Here is an 18785-nt window from a genome sequence, read left to right on the forward strand (position 1 = left end):
TACTTACAAATAACATTAATAGACTCAGAGGTTTAAGGTCAGAATGGACAACTATGATCATCTAGTCTGATTTCCTGCAGAAGACAGACCATAACATTTCAACCATTATTCCTGCTAGTGGAGGGAGCTATTCTTCCCTACTATGTATATTAAAGCACACAGGGCCAGACTGTGGCCTTAAGCCATTTTGCTTATGTCCAGAGAATGGCAAAATGTCACTGGGTACATCACAAAATATGACCTTTTACACCAGGCAGCATGACTTCTCCTACTCACCATCCAACCCTTATAAAACAGCGTTTCAGTGCTCTACAGCAATAGCCCACTGTGTTGTTGGAACACCACTGGGAGTGATTGGGATCACTAGTGCATCTAGCTTACGGGAAGGCAGCTCTGCTGGCTAGTTGTGTGTTCATATACAAGGGTGGGTGTGATGGGAGTACTTCCCATCTTACCTCTATCAACCACTGATCTGTTTTTACAGTATAGGTCATGAAGGACAGTCATTTACCAGATTTTCATTTGACAGACGTGTGATTTCTTGCTGGATGCCAAATTCCACCTGGGCCTCTGGTGGTAGCTGTAGGGTCTGGAAAAACACCTGCTGCTGTTTCTCCATCTCGTCTCTCAGGGTTTCCACCTGGGTTTTCAGAGTTTCCACCTCCTCTTCGTGCTCTCTCCTCTGATCCTGAAGCTGGGCTTCCAGGAGCCTGATAAGAGGAGGAGCGAAGGGACCATTATGATAATCTATTCTGATCTTCTGTATTAACCAACCAAAGTACCCCAGTAACTTCTGCAACAAGCTGATGACTTCTGTTTGAGCTCTAGCATATCTTTCAGAAAGACACCCAGGCGTGGTTTAGATTCAAGTGTTGGGAAACTGCTACAAAGATCCGTGTAGTTTTGTGGGGAGGGAGACAGTTTGGTGCTAAGGCCCTGGTCCACCACTCACTGAAGTTAACTGAAGGACTCCCATTCACTTCAGTGGGCACTGGATCAAGCTCTCGGTGTATTACATCAAAGTTACACTTCTCCTACAAAGCAACGGTAAGGTGTTTGTTACTGTACTGTACATCTTTTGCTGAGAAATCCAAATATCTAAAATACTTTCAGACAACAAGATAAAACACAGCCAAATATGAATTAGTTAAGACTTAAGCCCAGGTTTAAACAATCACCAGTGATTTCAGGTGTTTCCATTTTTGGATGCCCAGTCTGAAACATCTTAAAGCAGCCTGATTTTCAGAGAGTGGATGCAAAGCAGTTTCAGGAAACCAGGCCCCTTTCAGTTGGCTTCAGCTTTGCACCCAAACACTGAGATGCCCCAAACCACCAGTCACTTCTGAAAATGTAGGCTTAGCTTTGCAGTGGAAAATGTCACACTGACTCAGACACGGAAGGAAGACTGCAAGAAGTTTGCATTTTCCATTTTCTTTAAAAAAAATTCTTTTCTAAGTCATCCTGAAGAACAACAAGTTAAATAAACCCCTTAGAAAGTGCATCAAAGGAAAACTGAAACTCTGGCGGCGGCCGGGGGGGGGGGGGGGGGGGAGGGTGTCTTTAATCACAAAAGGAGAAGAATTCCATGTGGACGAACAGCATGTCGTTCTGTGCAGCGATAAATTAAAGCACAAGCTGTACTTTCAGTAAAATGGACTGTATGAGCCATTTTTGTGCCTTTCTCTTTCCTTTTCCTCCCACATACCTTCTTCATCCAAAGGAAGAACGATTCATCACATAAAGGTTACTGCCCTCCTGAATGCTGGGTGTACTGATAAACAATGTTTAGCAAGTTAATTTATTTTTAAGGGTACCAATTATAGTGTACCAAATGAAAATCTCTCCCTTAGTGCTTTTAAGTATTCCAATAGGATCTAAACAAGATTACAAATGCTAGCAAAGTGGTTCCAGCAAGACTGAATGGTTTGAACAAGGGACTGAAAGTTATAAAGTCTGAAGCCTTAGCTCTGTCTCTGCCACTGATTTCCTGTGTGGTCTTCAGCAAGGTACTTAATCATAGAATCGTAGAATATCAGGGTTGGAAGGGACCTCAGGAGGTCATCCAGTCCAACCCCCTGCTCAAAGCAGGACCAATCCTCAACTGAATCATCCCAGCCAGGGCTTTGTCAAGCCTGGCCTTAAAAACTTTAAGGAAGGAGATTCCACCACCTCCCAAGGTAACGCATTCCAGTGTTTCATCACCCTGCCAGTGAAAAAGAGCATGCATGACTTCTGGCACATGAATCATCCCACTAAAGTCAAGAGAACTATGCTTGTGCTTAAATGTACCTTGCTGAATCAGGGCCTTAATTAGGGCAGGTCAAAAAGGTTTTCTATCTAAATTGTGCTTCAACAGAAAACAGTTTTCAACAAGCCAAAGTTGTGTGTGTGCAAAGTGTCTGCTTTCCATGGAAAATGTTGTCTTTTTGATTTTCAGCTGAAAACTTTTCAGTTGTTCTGTTCAGTGGAGTCCAACATCCTCCCCATTTTCTGCATTTGTACATACATACACCCACCCACCCACCCAATATCTGTCAGATGGAGTTAATAATGGACATGACCTTGCTGACATATTGTCAGGAGTTAATATTGTGTTGGGCTTGGAAGGTGCAAAACCTTCCACTATGCTAAAAAGTACAAGATTTTTTCATGATGCAGCTTCATATGGGATCAAGTTGAATCTGAACCAAACACACAGACAAATATGGTCCTCTTGTATTTGCAGTTCTGAGGAATGTAGGCAGCCAATCAGCCCAGTCATACATTTCACATTATTCTCAAAAGAGCTGCTGCCCTCCCTCTGGTTGCTCTAAAATTGACACTACATTTTAATAAATATTACTACTACTTTCCCCCGATAGTGCTTTTCATCAGATGATCACACGTTACAAACACTGATGGAGAGGCTCACAACACCTCTCTGTGAGGCAGATAAGTATTATCATCCTTGTATTACAGAAGGATAAAGTGAGATGGTAGAAAGATTAACATGTAATGATCAGACGTTCTGAGAACTGTAAATAGTATCAGAATTGGGAATAGGCTACCGGGAACTGGGACTCCTGGATTCTACTTTAACCATTATTCATCCTCCCAAAAGGTGATTAGTTTGGAGAAGTTATTACAGAAGCACTGTCCTTGCACAGGGGAACACTGAAATTGCAGGAATCACCTGCAATGTGTCCCTCTGATATATTCATCCACAAAATAGGAGTGCATTGGAGTGAGTGTCAGAGGTAATCTGCAAGCAGTAATAATTCTCCTCCTGACACACTTCTAGACATTGGATTAAGTGGAAAAGGAGTAATTCAGGTGAATTTGAGCATGCAAAGAGGACAAAGAAAACAGTACATTTTAAAAGGGACTCAGCATCCTTTCTTTCACGTTCATGAACAGATAAGAGAACAGAACACTTTAATACACTTTACAAAAGGAGACGTTCAGTCAGAGCTAAAGGGACTATAATGAGACACTTGGGGCGAAACCCTGACTCCACTTAACTCAGTGGGAGTTATGCCATTGACTTCAATGGAGCCAGGAGTTGGTTCATGAAATACCATTGTTCCTTCACACCACATATAAATATCTCTAAAGCACATAAGGCCGAATCCAAAAGGGTGCAGCTCCCACAAACAGGGTAAGGTCTCCCAGCACCTCTGGGGATCATAGATACAGTTTCGGTGTGGTACACAACGATACGTTCGTGCAGCAATGTTGCAGAACTACATCCCAACCCAAACTTTAGTTGGTTGCTGCATGCCTAGAGATGGGCGTGAGTGCCAAGGTTTGGCTCAGGACCACAATTTCCCAAAACCTTAGAAAGGTTCCATCTCCCCCTCGAAGTTATGGTGGTTCAGCTTGGGTTAGCCCCATCTCCAATTCCTATTGTAAAGGACAGTGAGGCAGAGAGAGTCCATGTGAGCGTATGAACGAGGCGGGGGAAAGAAAGAGGAAGAAGAAAAAAGCATTTGACCTGGCAACTTGCTTTAGGCCCTGATAGGCCAAGCCGAGCTCTCCATCTTCATTGAGATAGCCCCAGTCCTCAGTCTTGCTAGAAATAAAGGACAGAGAAAAGGAAAACAAGAGGACAGGAAAGAAAGGCAAAATGTCAGTTGCAACAGAAGCGGGGAAAGTAAGGAATCCCCATTACACTCAGGCAAACTTTTTAAAAAAAAAGAACAAAACATCATTAAACTCTCTTCCCTTTGGCATCACTACTAAACTGTACATAAAGAGCCCTTCTCTAGTCCGTCGTCAGAATCCTCTTCCTATCCCTGTAATATCACAGTCAGACGGTTGTGCCCCCTTCCCTGGTAATACAAGAGTCGCCGTCAGACTCTGCACTCCTCCACCCCTGTCATGAGTGGAGCCACTGTTGCCAGCTCACATGATTTTATTACATCTTGTCTGATATTTGCCATTTTACTTCCAGCCCCAGCTTCTGGAGAATCTTAGCTTTCATGTTCATAATTGGTTAGCCTACCTGGAGACAAGCTGGGAAGTCTGAGCCAAATGAACCCAAAAGGCTCAAAAACCAGAAGGCAAATTAAAAGAAGTCAACATTTATTATCTATTAAAATCTCATGATTTGGGGGGTAGACATAACTCGTCATTTTTAAAATTTGGGGTAGGCACGACTGGCCTCTCAAAGGTAAGCAAGCAATATCATCCCTTTTCATGCGGAAAAGTCAAGTGACTTGCCCAAGATCACAGACTGAGTCAGAGGGAGAACCAGGAGTAAAACTAAGGTCTTCTGACTCCGAAACCTGCGCTCAAGCCACTCAACAGTGTTGCCTGCCATGGTAGCAAACTGTGATGTTGCCAGCACTGGCTTGTGACAGTCAATGTACAACTCGGACAGGGATAATCTATTGTCACACAAGAATCCTAGTAATTGAGAAGAAGAGTGTGGTAGTTTGCCACATCCTATATACTTCTAATTTGGATGAGTGGGGCTGTCGCTCTTCATGGCAAAGATTTTATGGATTCCTTTTCCGGGTGGGCATGGATATTATCGACCTGGAGGCAAAGGGGGAGGATAAACAGCGGAATTAAAGAGTTAGGGAAGACTGAAGGAGGACAGAGAGAAAGAGCACAAGTACTGCTGCCCAGCTGAGCCACTGCATGCTGCTCCTTCAGTCAGTGGCCGTGCCCCATACATGGAAGCCTCAAGGGGCAATACTAGGCCCAGCAGTCCTGACTGAGGATGCGGGTAAGGAAGGTCATTTGTGTTCATAGCAAAAGTCTTGGGAAGAAAAGGGAAAAAACAATGGAAGGTAAAAACAATTCAAAGAAAGCAATCAGTTGTGGTCTATTGCTAGCCCTTATTATAGCTTGGATTTTAGTTAGGCTTTTGACAGTGTTTCACGTGACATGCTCATAAGTGAAGTGTGGCTTTGGTGAAATTACCCAAGGACTGGAGAAGGGCAAGCATAGTACCTATCTTTAAAAAGAGGAACAAAGAGAACCCAGGGAATTACAGCCTAACTGATACCTGGAAAGATACTGGAACAAATTATTAAAGAATCAGTTCATAAGCACATAGAGGATTATAAGGAATTTTCTTCTTTGAGAGGGTTGCTGGCCTAGTGGATAGTGGGGAAGCAGTAGACCGGATATATCTTGATTTTAATATGCCTTTTGACACAGTTCCACATGACACTCTAAAAAGCAAATAGGGAAATATGGTCTAGATGAAATTACTATAAGGTGGGTCCACAACTGGGTGAAAAGCTATATTCAGTAGTTATCAATCGTTTGCTGTCAGACTGGGAAGGCATATCTAGTGAGGTCCCACAAGGGTCAGTCATGGGTCTGATACTAGTTAATATTTTCCTTAAAATCTTGGATAATCGAGTGGGGACTATGATTATACAGTTTGCAGATGACACCAAGATGGGAGGGGTTGCGAGCACTTTGGAGGACAGGATTAGAATGAAAAAGGACCTTGACAAATGAGAGAATTGGTCTGAATTCCACAAGATGAAATTCAGTGAAGACAAGTGCAAAGTACTTCTCTCAGGAAGGAAATATCAAATGCACAACTACGTTTGTACTGCTGAAAAGGATCCAGGGGTTCCAGTGGATCATAAATTGAATACAAGTCAACAATGTGATGCAGTTGCGAAAAAGGCTAATAACGTCCTAGGGTGTATTAACAGTAGTGTCATATGTAAAATGTGGGAGGTAACTGCCCCACTCAACTTGGCACTGGTGAGCCTCAGCTGGAGTATTGTATCCAGTTTTGGGCACCACACAGTTTAGAAAAGATGTGGATAAATGAGAGAGAGTCCAAAAGAGAGCCACAAAAATGAATAAAGGGTTTAGAAAACCTGACCTATTAGGAAAAGTTAAAAAAACACTGGGGATGTATAGTCTTGAAAAAAGACGACTGAGAAAGAACCTGCTAAACAGTTTTTAAATATGTTGAGGGTTGTCACAAAGAGGATGGTGATCAATTGTTGTCTAAGTCCACTGAAGGTAGAACAAGAAGTAATGGGCTTATCTGCAGCAAGGGAGAGTCAGAATAGGTATTAGGAAAAACTTTCTATCTATAAAGGGCAGTTAAGATCTGGAACAGGCTTCCAAGGGAGATTGTGCAATCCCCATCATTGAAGCTTTTAAAGAAGAGGTTGGACAAACACCTGTCAAGGATGGTCTAGGTTTATTTGGTCCTGCCTCAGTGTAGGGGGGTGAACTTGATGACTTCTCAAGCTCCCTTCCAGGCCTGCATTTCTAAGATTCACTAGTGTGGCATGGGGGGTATGCATTCATACATACACACTCACTGTCTTCTGGTACAGGCATATTAGTTACAGTTTTCTTAGGCCCTGTGGTCTTGATTTCTCCTCTAACTCAGGCCTGTTTTACAGTGGTGTAACTATTAACTTCAGTGGAGTTAATTTTGATGTACACCACTATAAGATTTTGATCCTCTTCCCATTGGAGCCTGGCCAATTACTTCAATGGAGGCGTTAGGCCTTTTGTGGGGGTAAGAATCAGGTTTGTATTTCAGTTGGTTTATGCTGGAAAACTCCACCAATAGAAAATGCACAAGACACTGGTTGTTAACTTTTCTCTGTACTGGAAAAACATTCTGGCTCAGCTGCATTTTAGTTACTTTACTAATATTGGTCTAAACCCCATTTCAATGCAAGAGGCTCAGTTGACAGGGGAACAACAATCTTGATGGAGCAGAGCATTCAAAAAAAAATCTAGCCTCTTGGAGCACTGTCTTCTTTGGTGCAGCTCCAGACAGAATCGAAGAAACTTACTACTGCTGTAATCTCTTATGCTTTTGAGCCATATCCTCAGCAGGAGTAAATCAACATAGCTGCACTGAGATGACTGGAACTCTGCTGACTTACTTTAAGCAGGTGACCTGGTCCTCTGAATTTGAGAGCCTAGTCAGTTTCACTTTACTCCTCTTCCCCCTTCTGGCAGTGAAGCTGAAGGGATCTCAAAATCTAAAAGCAATATTTTCCACAACTTGAAATCTTTAATCTAGCCAGTTTCATTCTGCAATCAGCCAGACACTAGACAAAACTGGAGAGAGAGGACACCAAGAAAGGGAAGAGAAACCAAAAAAGCAAGGGGAACAACAATCATAATGAGAGAACACAATGGAGATCAAGGGGTAGGCGAGCAGACAAAGTGGAGAGGAAATGGCTTTGAGAACACAGAAAGCACATAGGAAAAAGGGTCCACTACCAAAAAATGAAAGGAATTTTTCTGCACTGAAAGTAGTAGTATTTTTATTGGAACCTCTCAAATATCAATCTTGATCTTTTTTTTTTTTAAGAGCACAGTGCAGATATGACCCGGCTCTTAGGTTTGTTGTACATCCACATCAATTCCTCTATGGGCAAAGCAACATGAATGGTTTCAGACACATCATTCCCACTGGCTCTAGTGGGCGAAGCACTGGGACTAGATTCGAGTCCAAGTACTTGACCTGGGTTGTAGTTGCAGCTTTTGCCACTAGTTCAGTGGGTGACCTTGGATGGTCCAACCCTCTTTGCCTCAATGTCTCCATCTCTAAATCGGGAGAACATAATTACCCATCCCTGCATACCTCTGAGATCTTCAGACGAAAAGTGCAATATAAAAGGAAAAGGTCTAGTCTCCACTAGAAAAGGTTTGCCCATATAGCTATGCCAGTAAACTCTCCTAGTGGAAATACAGTTTATACTGGCAAAAGCGTTCTTTTACTTAAACCAGTTTCCCGAACAGAATTCACCTTACTGGCAAAAGACTGTTTTGCAGCATAACTGCCTACACTAGGGCTTTTGTCGACATACATATGTCAGTTACAGAAGCAATTTTTCACTCTCCTGATCCCGCTATGCTGCCAAATCCTGTAAGTATAGACTAGATCTCAATTCTTTTCCATTGTCCAGTACATTGGAAATTACTAGTTTTCTACATGAGATTTCCCCCCTTCTTTAAGTGAAGAAAGCAAGAAGTGGCATTGTGATTAACCAAGCCTGAGCAGGTAAGGGCCCGATGGTCCTTTTATGGTGTTTTACATTCTCCCACTCTTACTTCAAAAGGTGTGTCTTTTCAAATCTACTGAGAGAGAATCAAAGACACTGAAGCCAGGAAAGGATTATTTAGTCTTTTCCTCTCTCCCTCTGCTTATACAGGATTGCTCTGTACAATATATTCTTCACTTCTTTGTCCAGTCCCATTTTAAAATGACTCAGTTACTCGCACTTCCACCGCTTCCTTTGGGAGACCATCCTACAGTGTGATAGATCTCGCTATTAGGAACACTCTCTTGATAGCCTCATTTTCCTTTGCTCATTCTCATCCCTTCTATGCTTTATACCACTCAGAACAATTTATCTCCCATCTTTGTATTTACATCCTACCAATTCCTCTACTGTATCAGAACAGCCCCCCTTAGTCACTAAGGCGAGCTTTACATGCCAAGTTCTTTCAATCTTTCCTCAAAACCATCCCTCAAGCCCCTGAATCTTTTGTTGTTACTTTTCTCTGCATTCCCTCTAATTGGATAAAAAGGTGCCCAGAAAAATCTTGTCTCACCAGTGTTGTAGAAGTTGCATATTAGCGGTCAAATCAGTTTTAATGACAAAATGAAAGGAGCTCATTTAGCTTTAATGTCTGGACATTTTACAAATGAATAAAATGAGATTTGTAATCTGGCCAAGAAACATTTGTTATAACTTGATTTATGTCACTTCAGTTCCAAAGTGAGTTTGAAGGTCTTTAAAAAAGGAAAATAAAATTCACTTGACAGTTTGACTTTCAAAGAAAAGTGAGCCACTAAAGAGATACATTCTGTGTTATATAAAATACTGTAGCAGGATCCACTCAGCTGCAAGGAAAAGGCCTATCTTTTAACTGAAAATGATTTCCTTTGTGTAGGTAGCTCTCAAAAGGGGTGGGAGGGATGGGAGTCAGATGTGCCACTCCCAAATGGAAGCCACACACTTAAAGTATGGGTCTACTCTGCAAAGTGACACTGGAGAAATGGCATCATGGAGCCCCATGCTTATCCTCTCTCAATGATTTCCAGATCAATTTTGCTCAGTTTACAAGAAAAATGATTTTTTTTTTTGACAGCTCTCGATATTCAGCATTTGATATGTCAGGCAAGCACCTGAATTGCACATCAGTCATCTAATACCTCTGAGCTGAGTCAGGTTTCTTGTTGATGAAGCAAGCATAGATCAGTAAATAACCCAGCTTGACTTTCAGCACCAGCTTGAGTTTGGAAAGCTGGCTGAAAAAAATCCAAGCCTTTTTTAAAAAACAACAACAACTTGTAAATTGAATAATTTGAGCTGTAGGCATTGAGAGAACATGTAGACCCAAGATGTCGTTTCCACAGATTCACTCTTCAAAGGAGTTAAATCTCTGTGCACATAGAAAATGTGCACCTAAAATTGGTGGGAGCCTTAAAAGCTATTTATTTCCTTTTAGCCAAGTTGATAAGCCTTAAGACAATTCCGTGAGTCTATCATCCCACCTGCCACCCCAAGTTACGAGGTATTTGTTGTTGTTGCAGAAGCAGTATAGAAGGGTACTAGTACGAGAAAGGGAATGTCTACATATGCATATTACCATGAATGCTCTTCCATCTCACAGCTAATCCAAAGCAATGCTAATGTCTAAGCTCTGGAAACGAAGCACAGGTTAGATACACTGGCCAGTGGTCAGAGGAGTTTTCTATGTGCTCTGCTTTCAAGCCATACATCAAGTCAACCCATGGAAGAATATCTGGAGTTCTTCAGGCCTAGGGCAAATATTTTCTAAACTTTGGTGCTTAAAGTTAGTTTTCTCAATCCATATTTAGGTGCCTAGATAAGAGTGGCCTTTATTCTAAGCTCTGTCATCGGCCCTGCGAGCTTAGGTCCTCAGCACTGCTAAGCATCGACTGCCTTTATTTAGGTACTTACATATGCATTTAGAACCTTAACTGTGGGCATCTATCAGTTTGAAAATTTTGGTCTATATTGTCTTACTGTGGTTTCTTCCAGAGGCGGAACAGCTAGCTGAGTTATACAGGGAAAGTTTATTTGATTGACTTGAGTCAATTTGTTGTTTTAAATACTGATTTGTTACCATGCTTATGGTCAGAGGCTCAGCACTGGGATCTGCATTTAAACATTGACAAATAAATAAATGATTGTCTTCACTGTTTATTAATTATTGTTATTTGCATACTACTAACAGGAGAACTCTGACTGGATGGTGATTTTTCCCAGTTGATGTTCTTGCAAGACAAAAATCCTTCCCTCCTCCTGTTTTTATTTTTTAACCATATTAAAATGTGGTCAATTATGAAATCAACTCAAAGGGGTGTCATCATCTTAAGAGAAAACCACTTTGGGAATGATAGGCAATAAGCATTTAGTCTGGATTCATCAGTATGGTATTGGCTCAAAACCACTAAGGGTTCCCTCACCCAGAAGTTCAGATAGACTGATTCATTAAAAAGTCAATAGGACCACTCTTCTTTAATTAAGCGGATTAGTTAGTTAATGTTTACACCACCCTCATTTGTCAAAGTGCAATGTAAGCACTGCCGTCCTCTCTGAATAAAATCTGAAAGGAATTTTGAAACATCAAACTCACAAACTTCACTTGTTCAGCTCCAACTAGGGCCATTTTCAGTGGTGCCAGACCTGCTCTACTGAACAGAGAAGTTCTCTTCTTGCCCATGTGGTGTATTTAGACAGTATTGTTATCATTTGTTTTCTGTGTACTGCACCTTCAAATGGAGAGAAATTCCTCTCCCAGATTTTATGAATTCCTTTTCCTGGTGGAAAAGGAAAGAGCTTTCATGTGCCAGAGTTTACAAACTGGCTAGGTACGATATTTTATTAGAAACCACTAGTCAAACTCTGCAACAGTTAGATCTCATGAATATCCTGGGTAAATGAAAATTTGCAGTGGGAAAAAACCCCTCTATTCCTGCCAGATAACCAAGTAGAGACAAGCAAATATTCAATTTCCTTGCAGTAAAATAAACATTTAATTCACTTATTAACTTGTCTCTTTACAAGATATTATCTATAGATCTTATGTACTCCTGGAGAGTTGCACAAAGTGAATTTCTCAACAACTCTATTATTATTGTTATTATTATGAAGGAAGACAAATTCAGAGTATGAACTATCACCTTAGGAAATCTGTAATCAAAGAGGATTCTTGGCTCAGAGTTTAGATACAGAAATAGCAGATAATGTGGGTGATGCCTGAGACTACATAGATGTGTACATTAGCTCATTTCACTGGAACAGACTTTTTGCCTCTAGGGAAATGGGATAGGCATTCTCCTAACAACTGACTTCCTAGCATGACATTAAGAGTTTTCTGAAACGACTAACTCATAATTCTTCTCTAAAATATAAGCCGTATTCTACTCTTGCTACTATATCCGGGCTGGATTTAAAGATTTTTACATTTAAAATCTCTCAGTCCTTCAGCTCCATGGGCTTCCATACTGCAGGAGTGCACTGCTCAGTTCTGGACTCTGTACTGCACTGCCCAGCTTCTGCCATAAGGAAGCCCGTGTAGTGGAGGGTAACTCGGCTTTGGTGGGCATTTATTTTTCTCTCTGCAACCTTTGTTTGTTCCACCTGCCCAGTGCTTCCTCTCCTTCAGCAAGGGGCAGACCCAACCCTCTGAGCTTTGGATCCTACTCCCAACTTCACAGCTCTTTCTCTCTGTAACAGGCCCAAACCAGACACCGAAAGCCAACAGTGCCCCACCATCAGAACTTACTTCAGATCTGAATCCATGCTTTGTGGCCTAGGCCCACCTTTGCTGTAAAGATCAATGGAGACACACTTACCGATTTGTCTGACACACCCCATGGTAGGCCTCAATTGCATCCTCTGCATCGACATGCTTGTCACTGTTTGGCCAACTGGTATACGTGTTGATGTTCGAGTCCTAAATTTCACACGCAGAACAACATCATCATCATCTTCATGAAATCCCTTGGGTCTCATTCAAGTCTTTCAAACTCTGGATGCTAAGAGCGTGTTTAATGGCCTTTCCTGGAGGGCCTATCCTATTCTGGCCTATTGTCTCATGTGGACAAGGGAGGGGGTATGTGCCTGTGGGGGTCAGGCAGACGAGAGTGGGCCTCAGTAACGATGACAGATTGAGGGGGCACACTGTCAGTTTGCGGAGGAGATAGTTTGGGATCATGGTCTGAAGCATGGAAGGTGCTAAAACCTTGAGAAAATGAAGTGGAAATTTAAATCTCCAAATGCTGGAGAGGGGGGATTTTTATACATAACAGACTCGCTTTAAACAGCAGCAGGAAAAAAAACCCTCACAAATTCCAGGGGCCAAGTTTGGCTCTCGATTACCCAGGTGTAAATGGCGTTACCTTTTCTTTACACCCATGTGCATGAAAGCAGAACCTGGCCTAAAACCTGTTTTCCTGTCATCTTCCCCCTTCCAGATGATATACCTTGTGATCTTGTGTAACAGGGTCCTCTGCCTGTCTCTCTTCCTGGGGCCCACTGACTGCCCCAATAAAGCTCTGAGAGGCTTCCTGTTATGCAGCACCCGTGCCTTTATTTACACACACATTTCTCCCACCACCCATGTTGAGCTATTTACCAGGGTTAGTTCTCTGTTTGGCTAGCAGTCAGCCAGGAGCCTGACCTTTCCCTCTGGCTGCCCCCTTTATACTGGCTCCCAGCCCTTATGGCTGCTAGCTTGTCAGGCCCACAGGTGAAGCCAATCCCCAGGCCAGGCATCAGGCCTGTTCCACCAGCCCCAATCTATTTCTCTTGATTGGAGCTGCCTGAGCAGGAGCTAATTAGGTGCTTTTGTATCAGCACCCTGCTACACAGAAGAAGTTTCAGATAATCATCCACTGTTGCCTACAATTTACCAAAGCAAAAGCATCATTTTTCATGAAATCAGGACAGGTAATGAATAGTCAGTGATAGGAGAGGAACAAGATTTTCCCTTTCAATTACCATATTTTTGCCAGTCTCTTTTTGCTGGGCTTCCTTTATAATCTGTGCCCTTAGGATAAGCACCTCCTCTTTCCTCACTTCCAGTTCTTCATTGGCTGATTTAAGCTGGTTTAATAAGAGGGTATAACTGTCCTGGATATCACTGGATGAGTTGTTTTGGGTCACCCGGTCTACAATAGTCTTCCTCAGCTCATTCAGTTCATTTTTCAGTTTCTTGTTCTCTGATTCCAATTCTTGCCTCTGTAAAATACCAAACCATTGTCTAGTTCATCCAAAGTGTCCAGCACATTTGTACAACTGCCTCATTTATTTCTGTTATGCCTTTAACGTAATTCAATTACTGATGAGCACTACTAAAAAAATAACAACTAGTGCTGATATCAGGGTTGCTACCAGTCCAGCCATGTGCCTTTCAAAACTATTATTCTGCCTCCCTTACTTCAAGTTGTACCAGGCTGTAATCCGAGACCCTTTGTGATTTACCAGTAACCACTACAGTGTAACTGACACCCATGAGAGCCAGTTAGAACGCTCCCATTTTGCTTGCATTTTATTTGCTTTCATAACCTTTGACAACTAGAATCACTAACAATATTTTTGTTGAAGAAACTTTTATAAAATATTACAATCAATTCAACTGCATTAACACATTTGAACTTCTAAGTTCAACACAGTGGAAAACACAATACTATTTTATTACATCAGCTGTCTGGTCACATATATAGCATCTATAACTAAAATCAGAACAAAGGAAGAGCAGATCCCACAAAGTGTCATTTTCAACCTGCACGAACATGAAGAAGTTCCTCTGGGAGAAATCTGAACCCAACATTCAGATATTTCTCCCTTCCCTTCTCTTTTCAATTAAGAAATCAGCACCAGAATGCTGGTCGTCAAAGTGCCAAGGATAAATTTGAATATTTTGAAAAGCCAGCCTCCAGGGACACATTTACTACCCAAAGTTAAGAGTTACAGTTTGGGGTAGTCCTTCATTAAATTCTGTCTCTCTTTTAAAAATTAACTGCAACCTCCCTGACCCGCCCCCCCCCAAAACAATTCCGCCCCCCGACCTCCACCACCAAACCAACCAAAAACCCACCCAAGAGTTCAATGTGTTTGCTATGTGCAGTTGTAAGATTCCACCTAAGGTGGAGACGCACACTGTTTACACTGCTGCTTCACCATTTTAAATCTCCAGCGGGGTGAGTTACAGCCGTATGAAAGCACAGTAGGATTTATTAATCTAATTTGTAGGAGTTGCCTCCACTGTGCTGTTTGCGGTTAGAGCATTTTCCTTCTCTGACTGCTCCTCAGTCCACAGCATTTGACGGACAGGGTCAGGAATTCACAGGCTTTACGCCAGCTGTTTCTCTTGAATAATGATCCGTGTGCCTTTGTTGTACCTATTTTTGCTGAGATGGTTGCAACATTTATTATTTTATTTTTGCTAGACAGGAAGGGGATGGGGGCAGGGGATAAAGTTCGACAGCTAAAGCAACCTCCACCCTGCATATGAGAATTCAGCAGTAACAAATGCTGGCAGGTAGCAAGTAAACTGTAGTTTAACCCGTGTACTGATATCTAGAAAGCACCTGAAACATCTGTTTGCAAAGTTAAGAACCCCCTGAATTAGAAATCCACCAGGGGCAGCACTGTCCATTGGTTACAGCAGCAGACTTGTGAGTCAGGACTAGGGCTGTCAAGTGATTAAAAAAATTAATCGCGATTAATTGCACTGTTAAACAAGACTAGAATACCATTTATTTAAATATTTTTGGATGTTTTCTACATTTTCAAATATATTGATTTCAATTAGAACACTGAATATAAAGTGTACAGTGCTCACTATTTTTGATTAAGAATATTTGCACTGTAACAAAAAATATTTTTCAATTCACTTAATACAAGTACTGTAGTGCAATCTCTATCATGGCAGTTGAACTTGCAAATGTAGAATTATGTACAAAAAAACTACATTCAAAAATAAAACAGTGTAAAACTTTAGAGCCTACAAGTCTAATCAGTCCTACTTCTTCTTCAGCCAATCGCTCAAATAAACAAGTTTGTTCACATTTGCAGGAGATAATGCTGCCCGCTTCTTGTTTACAATGTCACCTGAAAGTGAGAATAGGCGTTCGCATGGCACTGCTGTAGCTAACATCGCAAGATATTTACATGCCAGATGTGCTAAAGATTCATATGTCCCTTCATGATTCAACCACTATTCCAGAGGACGTGCCCATGCTGATGATGGGTTCTGCTCGATAATGATCCAAAGCAGTGCAGACCAACGCAGATCACTTTCATCATCTGAGTCAGATTCTACCAGCAGAAGGCTAATTTTCTTCTTCGGTAGTTTGGGTTCTGTAGTTTCCGCATCAGAGTGTTGCGCTTTTAAGACTTCTGAAAGCATGCTCCACACCTTGTCCCTCTCAGATTTTGGAAGGCACTTCAGATTCTTAAACCTTGGGTCAAGTGCTGTAGCTATCTTTAGAAATCTCACATTGGTACCTTCTTTGCGTTTTGTCAAAACTGCAGTGTAAGTGTTCTTAAAACGAACAACATGTACTGAGTCACCATCCAAAATGGCTATAACATGAAATACACGGCAGAATGCGAGAAGAACAGAGCAGGAGACGTACAATTCTCCCTCAAGGAGTTCAGTCACAAATTTAATTAACGGATTTTTTTTTTAACAAGTGTCCTCAGCATGGAAGTATGTCCTCTGAAATGGTGGCCAAAGCACGAAGGGGCATACGAATGTTTAGCATATCTGGCACGTAGTGCAGTTATGTAACAAACAAAAAATCTACATCTGTTAAGTTGCACTTTCATGATAAAGAGATTACACTACAGTACTTGTATGAGGTGAATTGAAAAATACTATTCTTTTATCATTTTTACAGTCCAAATATTTGTAACACAAATAATATAAAGTGAGCACTGTACACTTTGTATTCTGTTTTGTAATACAAATCAATATATTTTAAAATGTAGAAAAACATCCAAAAATATGTAATAAATTTCAATTGGTATTCTATAGTTTAACAGTGCAATTAAAATGCAATTGATCATGATTTTTTTTGAGTTAATCATGGGAGTTAATTGTGATTAAATCGACAGCCCTAGTCAGGACTCTTGGGTTCTAATCTCTACTTTGAGCTTCACTCGGTGAATGCGGGCAAGTATCCTAACTTCTCTGTGCCTCAGTTTCCTCAGCTGTAAAATTATGTGCATCACCTAGTGACCCCTGAAACCCCAGTCATAAAGGGTTTCCTATCATGTTAGGTACAAATACATAGTAGGAGATAATTCCTTCCCCAGAAAGCTCACAATTGAGTTTAAGACAAGATGCAACAACTGAGTGTACCTGTTGGAGGGGGACAGGGTGAAAGGAACATCTCACTATGTAAACTAGATTATGTGCCCAATTAGCATAAAGTGAGAGAAATATCTAGCTAGCTACTTCACACCTACCCACCTCTTTTGCTAAGGACTGTTCCATTAACATCACTGCTCCAGGGACAGTGCACCCTGTTTTCAATATTTCTAACTGTTTGGAACTTGAAAGAAAATTAACCATCTTGATTTTGCTTTGTAATAGTATGAGTCATAGTTTCTGTTCCTTCCTGGTCCTATTGTAGTGTGCTCATATTCAGTGTCTGGGGTTCACCTTGAAACCCTTTTTTCCCCCCTCTCGCTCATGCAAGCATGCACACACTGCCAGCGATGGCTACATATGAACAGCCGATGAGGCAGCTGCTGTGACAGTTTTGCATATTGGGCCTGATCCAATTGAAGCTTATGGAGAGACTCCCGCAGACAGCTCTTAAATCTTGCAAAATAAAAGGTATAAGGAGAGCTGATGGTGGGAAGCTGAAGCTAGACAAATTCAGATTAGAAATAAGGTGCACATTTTTAACAGTGAAGATAATTAACCATCAGAACAATGTACCTAGTGATGTGGCTTCCCCATCACTCCAAGTCTAAGTCAAGACTGGGTATCTTTCTACAAGATATGCTCTAGCTCAAAGAGAAGATATGAGCTTGATGCAGGAATTATTGGGTGAGGTTCTTTGGCTGTGTTATGCAGGAGGTCAGACCAAGTGTCATAAATATAAAGGGAAGGGTAAACCCCTTTAAAATCCCTCCTGGCCAGAGGAAATCTCCTCTCACCTGTAAAGGGTTAAGCAGCTAAAGGTAACCTCGCTGGCACCTGACCAAAATGACCAATGAGGAGACAAGATACTTTCAAAAGCTGGGAGGAGGGAGAGAAACAAAAGGGTCTGTGTGTGTCTGTCTATATTCTGTCTTTGCCGGGGATAGACCAGGAATGGAGTCTTAGAACTTTTAGTAAGTAATCTAGCTAGGTACGTGTTAGATTATGATTTCTTTAAATGGCTGAGAAAAGAATTGTGCTGAATAGAATAACTATTTCTGTCCGTGTATCTTTTTTGTAACTTAAGGTTTTGCCTAGAGGGGTTCTCTATGTTTTGAATCTAATTACCCTGTAAGGTATCTACCATCCTGATTTTACAGGGGGGGATTTCTTATTTCTAATTACTTCTATTTTTATTAAAAGTCTTTTTGTAAGAAAACTGAATGCTTTTTCATTGTTCTCAGATCCAAGGGTTTGGGTCTGTGGTCACCTATGCAAATTGGTGAGGCTTTTTATCCAACATTTCCCAGGAAAGGGGGGGTGCAAGTGTTGGGAGGATTGTTCATTGTTCTTAGGATCCAAGGGTCTGGGTCTGTAATCACCTAGGCAAATTGGTGAGGCTTTTTACCAAACCTTGTCCAGAAAGTGGGGTGCAAGGTTTTGGGAAGTATTTTGGGGGGAAAGACGTGTCCAAACAGCTCTTCCCCAGTAACCAGTATTTGTTTGGTGGTGGTAGCGGCCAATCCAAGGACAAAGGGTGGAATATTTTGTACCTTGGGGAAGTTTTGACCTAAGCTGGTAAAGATAAGCTTAGGAGGTTTTTCATGCAGGTCCCCACATCTGTACCCTAGAGTTCAGAGTGGGGGAGGAACCTTGACACCAAGTGATCCTCGTAGGCCCATCTGTCCTTAAAAATCTATGAAACTATGAATCTCTGACTTCAGTGGGGTGTGGCTCAGTCTCTCATACAATCATTTTCTATTGCATGTTGGTACCTGCTTGTTTTAGGAGTATATATCTGAAAAAGTGAGCTTAATTATGTGATTTTCTCAGATGTTTTACAAGCATTAAGTAACTAACCCATCTGGTGTCTGAACCGACTGCATGCTCTTAGCTGAACTGACACTATTGTTAGTGGAACACCATCAGGTGCT

At 41.5% G+C, this 18785-nt stretch overlaps 1 protein-coding gene across 1 annotated transcript in view; it reads right to left on the reverse strand.

Moving 5' to 3' along the window:
• Nucleotides 1-18785, reverse strand: part of MYO5B (myosin VB) — a 359433-nt gene that overhangs the window by 27049 nt on the left and 313599 nt on the right. Inside the window, exons 28-31 of the mRNA XM_074952355.1 lie at nt 13473-13712; nt 12326-12426; nt 3974-4051; nt 512-710 (exon numbers count right to left, since the gene is read on the reverse strand). Coding sequence (XP_074808456.1) covers nt 512-710; nt 3974-4051; nt 12326-12426; nt 13473-13712 — 618 coding nt within the window. The remainder of the gene's footprint in view (nt 1-511; nt 711-3973; nt 4052-12325; nt 12427-13472; nt 13713-18785) is intronic.

This window comes from Natator depressus, chromosome 5, assembly GCF_965152275.1.
Source record: "Natator depressus isolate rNatDep1 chromosome 5, rNatDep2.hap1, whole genome shotgun sequence".
Classification (NCBI taxonomy): Eukaryota; Metazoa; Chordata; order Testudines; family Cheloniidae; genus Natator; species Natator depressus.